This window comes from Palaemon carinicauda, chromosome 20 (genome assembly GCF_036898095.1).
Source record: "Palaemon carinicauda isolate YSFRI2023 chromosome 20, ASM3689809v2, whole genome shotgun sequence".
Taxonomy (NCBI): Eukaryota; Metazoa; Arthropoda; class Malacostraca; order Decapoda; family Palaemonidae; genus Palaemon; species Palaemon carinicauda.
In genome coordinates, this window is record NC_090744.1 from 96,621,012 (window position 1) to 96,626,752 (window position 5,741).

The 5,741-nt window shown below is 33.8% G+C and overlaps 1 protein-coding gene across 2 annotated transcripts in view; it reads right to left on the reverse strand.

Annotated features, from left to right (window-relative positions):
- Positions 1–2,327: 2,327 nt before the first annotated feature.
- The window catches only part of LOC137659549 (uncharacterized), a 43,082-nt gene continuing 39,668 nt past the window's right edge, over positions 2,328–5,741 (reverse strand). For both annotated transcript variants that reach the window (XM_068394416.1, XM_068394415.1), the window contains exons 4-5: positions 5,066–5,197; positions 2,328–3,220 (exon numbers count right to left, since the gene is read on the reverse strand). In XM_068394416.1, coding sequence (XP_068250517.1) covers positions 2,774–3,220; positions 5,066–5,197 — 579 coding nt within the window. In that variant the 3' untranslated portion in view covers positions 2,328–2,773. The remainder of the gene's footprint in view (positions 3,221–5,065; positions 5,198–5,741) is intronic.

Consider the following 5,741-nt stretch of genomic DNA (forward strand, 5'->3'; position numbering starts at 1 on the left):
CAATGAGATACATTTCTCGAATTTATTCATTAAATGTCTATTAATCATTGGTATTGACAGGGAATTTTCTAGCACTACTCGTAGGTCTTAATATTACTAGTGGAGCTGGGTCTAGGGATAGTTTAAGATGATATACTGGAAGAAATATCATAATAGCATAAAGCATAATGCAAGGTTGAAGGAGAACGGACTTGATGTTTGCTAGTGTACAAACTGAAGATGAAAGAGATGTGTGTGTGTGTGTGTGTGTGTGTGTGTGTTTGTGTGGGGCGGGGGGGGGGGGTAATTCATGCTCTCGTAATGAATGCTTTATGTTGGTATGTGAAACTCATGGAATTGTGATTTTTTTCTTTTTCAGCATATTATTTTCGTCTTTAATCAGCAATGAAAGTATGAATTGGTATGAAGAGATATCTTACTTGTATAATGGAGAATTATATATATATATATATATATATATATATATATATATATATATATATATTATATGTATATATATGTATATTTATCTATATATATATATATGTATGTATGCATATTTATCTATCTATCTATCTATCTATCTATCTATCTATCTATCTATATATATATATATATATATATATATATATATATATATATATATATATATATATATATATATATATATATCCCCTTACTCATCTTTTACGGGCTTATAGCAGCAGATTTAATGACTCAATCAGTTTCTACTTTAAGATATGTTCTATGGGATTTCAATAAGGGATAAAAGATTATTCGAGACTAATGAATTTATTAGAAATTCAAAAAACAATTTGTAAATCCTTTTATACGAAGATTAATTCATATTATGTATACTTTAATGCCGTGTATACATGCATTTAAATACACATAAACTCTAATACACACATGTATATATATACACATATACATATATATATAAATATATATATACATATATATATATATATATATATATATACACATATATATATATGTATATATATACATATGTATATATATACATATGTATATGTATATATATGTATATATAGGTATATATATAGGTATATATATAAATATATATATATATATATATATATATATATATATATATATATATACACACATATGTATATATATACATATGTATATGTATATATATGTATATATATAGGTATATATATGTATATATATAGGTATATATATGTATATATATAGGTATATATATATATATATATATATATATATATATATATATGTGTGTGTGTGTGTGTGTGTGTGTGTATCGGCTCACTATGTGTTCTTTCTCATCGCGAATACTCACACGCATATATACATATGTGTGTGTGTGTGAGTGTGTGTGTGTGTATCGGCTCACTATGTGTTATTTCTCATCGCAAATACTCACACGCATACATATATATATATATATATATATATATATATATATATACGTATATATATATACATATATATATATATATATATATATATATATATATATATATATATATATATATATATATATATATATATATATATGATGTATGTATGGTTGTATGTATGTATACATATAAATATAGATAGATAGATAAATAGAGGCAAACTGTCCAAATATTTTCTGGTCACTATATACCTTCTCTTTGATATTACCTCTCAAATTCTATTTGACTTCAGTGAATCTTTCGTTTTTAAGACTCTCTTAATATCATCTTATTTTTGCTGATATATTTTTACTCCTACTAGTCTCTCTCTCTCTCTCTCTCTCTCTCTCTCTCTCTCTCTCTCTCTCTCTCTCATAACTGCATGGCAGAAACTATGTCCACATTAATAAAAGGTGAAGTTATCTTACATGTATTTTATTTTCTACTTGTACATATTTTTTCGTTATTATATTCTTTGTTTTTATAATTATTTTGTCCCATAAGGTGATCAGCTTTATAACTTGCAAAATATTAACTTTCGGATATATGATGAATATTCTCTAGAATTCTGTACCCCTTTTCTCACAATAGTGGTTACGTGCGTACGTTATAATGATTATATATATATATATATGTATATATATATATATATATATATATATATATATATATATTATGTGTGTGTGTGAGTGTATGTGCGTGTGTGAATAAAATAATCAATTAACCTATTTCCCCTTTTCTTCTGTTTCATAATTAATGTTTTGGAGGAGTTTATTTCAGCATAAATATTTCACGGGTTGTGCTTGCCTTATAGCAGCACTCCCTACTATTCCTATATACACCTCTGTTGCATGATAACACGAGGGGACTCCGCCCTTGTATTTCATACAATCAAGACTGGGGATATATAAATACAGTGGATTCAGTTATATTCTTTTATCTTGAAAGAAGGTAAATTCTCTGCCAAAGTTTATAAAGGAGAAGATACGGCTTCAGAGGAATATTTTTTTTTTTTTTTTGCAATTCAAGCTGTACATACCAATGTCGTTCCTTACACTTAGAAAAATAATTACAGTATTGGCAATGCCTATGCAGCTCGCTTGGTGCAATATACAGGTTTGGTCGACGCTGGCTTAGGAAGAAAAACTTGTAAATTAATGACTCCAAGACACCAAACCGAAACAATGGGCCTTTGTTGAAGATGTCGTATGAGGAATTTATTTTTATAATTTTTTTTAGGGGGGTAATAAAGAATTGTTTTTTTTTTTCTTTTGCGAATCACACAGGATAACGGGAAAAGGGAAGTGAAGATTTTGGAGGATGAATTAAGCTATACACAATATTAAGCCAAGACTTAGATAAAGCTCCTAGTAATTAAGATGTCTTGGATCTTCTTGGTCGTCCGTGAAAGAGGCAGAATCCCTGAAGAGGGGCCGCCCTTGCAACAGGGTCTCCTGGTGAGGTGCCAGTGTGAACTCCTTCTTCAGGTCTCCCAGCGTCATCTCGGTGTACTTGAGCTGTCCGTCCCTCAGGACCGCCGGCACCGACGCTCCTGACGCGGCTGACGAAGCAGGCGCCGAGGCAGCTGCAGCTGCTGCCGCCGCCGGGCTGCTCTCCTTGAACTTGTGGGTGTCTGGCAGCATCTTGTAGATCAGCTCTGAGACGTGGTGGTCGTTGTTGTGGATGGTGACGTCGTTGGTGGTGATTGGCTGGCCCTTGGGCGGGTGGCACGGAGAGCAGGAACAGTTCGTGATCATCTGGACTGTCTTCATCTCCTGGAAGCTGTTTCCGTATTCCTCGCAGTCCAGGTAAAGCTGGGGGATATTAATAAAATTATGAACTGAAGATTGAGGCAAATGGACACATTATGAGGTAAAGCGACAGGAAATAGACAAGTTGGGAAGTAAAGTTTGAGAAAATAGACAAATTATGAGGTAAAGCTACAGGAAATAGACAAATATTGGGATAAAGCTTAGGGAAATTGACAAATTATGAGGTAAAACTGGGGCTAATAGACAAATTATGAGGTAAAGTTTGAGGGAAATAGACAAATTATGAGGTAAAACTGGGGGAAATAGACAAATTATGAGATCAACTTTGAGGGAAATAGACAAATTAAGAGGCAAAGCTGGGAGAAATAGACAAATTATGAGGTAAAGCTTGGGGAAATAGACATTATGATGTAAAGCTGGAGGAAATAGCCAAGTTATTAGGTAAAGCTGGAGGAAATAGACCAGTTATGAGGTAAAGTTTTGAGGGAAATAGACAAATTATGAGGTAAAGTGGGGGGAAATAGACAAAAATATAAGGTAAAGGTAGAGGAAATAGACAAATAATAAGGTAAAGTTTGAGGGAAATAGAGACATTATGAGGTAAATCTTCGGGAAGTAGACAAATTATGAGGTAAAGCTGGGGGAAATAGATAGATCGTGAGGTAAAGCTGGGGAAAATAGACAAATTATGAGGTAAAGTTGGGGGAAATAGACAAATTATAAGGTAAAGTTTGAGGGAAATAGACACATTATGAGGTAAAGCTTCGAGAAGTAGACAAATTATGAGGTAAAGCTGGAGGAAATAGACAAATTATGAGATAAAGCTGGGGAAATAGATAGATCATGCGGTAAAGCTGGGGAAAATAGACAAATTATTGGGTAAAGTTGGGGGAAGTAGATAGATCATGATGTAAAGCTGGCTGAAATAGACAAATTATGAGGTAAAGTTGGGGGAAATAGACAAAGTATGAGGTGAAGCTTGGGGAAATAGATAGATCATGAGGTAAAGCTGGAGGAAATAGACAAATTATGAGGTAAAGGTGGGGGAAATAGACAATGTATGAGGTGAATCTGGGGAAATAGATAGATCATGCGGTATAGCTGGGGGAAAATAGACAAATTATTAGGTAAAGTTGGGGGAAATAGATAGATCATGATGTAAAGCTGGGGGAAATAGACAAATTATAAGGTAAAGTTTGAGGGAAATAGACACATTATGAGGTAAAGCTTCGGGAAGTAGACAAATTATGAGGTAAATCTGGAGGAAATAGACAAATTATGAGGTAAAGCTGGGAAAATAGATAGATCATGCGGTAAAGCTGGGGGAAAATAGACAAATTATTATGTAAAGTTCGGGGAAATAGATAGATCCTGAGGTAAAGCAGGCGGAAATAGACAAATTATGAGGTGAAGCTTGGGGAAATAGAGAGATCATGAGGTAAAGCTGTCGGATATAGACAAATTATGAGGTAAAGCTTGGGGAAATAGATAATGAGGTAAAGCTGTCGGAAATAGACAAATTATGAGGTGAGGCTTGGGGAAATAGAGAGATCATGAGGTAAAGCTGTCGGAAATAGACAAATTATGAGGTAAAGCTTGGGGAAATAGATTATGAGGTAAAACTGGCGGAAATAGACAAATTATGAGGTAAAGCTAGAGGAAATACACAAATTATGAGGTAAAACCTAAGGGAAATACACACAATATGAGGTAAAGCTGGGGGAAAATACACATAATGTGGTAAAACTTGAGAGATGCAAGTAAGTTTTCAAGCTTTCGGGAAAATACTGTTGCGCTCCACAGCATTCTACAGTGCATATACAGCTGCCTTTTAAAAGTGATTTTTCCACAACATATTACACCCTTGTAAGAGCTCCAGTAACTTACAGTGATCCAATGGGACTCTGACGCCTGACAGGAGTCGCAGTAATCCAGAAGCTCGTCTCCCGGTGTTTCTGGCTCTGTCTGGGGAACAGAGTAACTGAAGCAGGTTCCCACGCACACGTGGTTTTCGATTTCCTTAAAAAAAAGAGAAAAGAATACAGAGTTCGTTAGATGTGTGATGTACTTCTAGTGCTAATACAACAATAATAAAAGGACAATGACTGATTATCTGGTAAGGGTAGAAGAGACTCCTTAACTATGGTAAGCAGCTCTTCTAGGAGAAGGTTTATTGATTGATTGATTTAAAGTTTTCTGGCACCCTAACATCTAAGGTCATTGACGCCCAAACTCCAAAATCAAACCATTGGTCTCTATTCTTGGGTAGTGCCATAGCCTCTGTACCCTGGTCTTCCACTGCCTTGGGTTAGAGTTCTCTTGCTTGAGGGTACACCGGGGCACATTAGTCTATCTTATTTCTCTTCCTCTTGTTTTTTTTCAAATTTTTATAGTTTATATGTATATGTATATATATATATATATATATATATATATATATATATATAGAGAGAGAGAGAGAGAGAGAGAGAGAGAGAGAGAGAGAGAGAGAGAGAGAGAGAGAGAGGAGAGAGAGAGAGAGAGAGATCAAATTAATGAACGAACTATAAATTTAAAAAAAAAA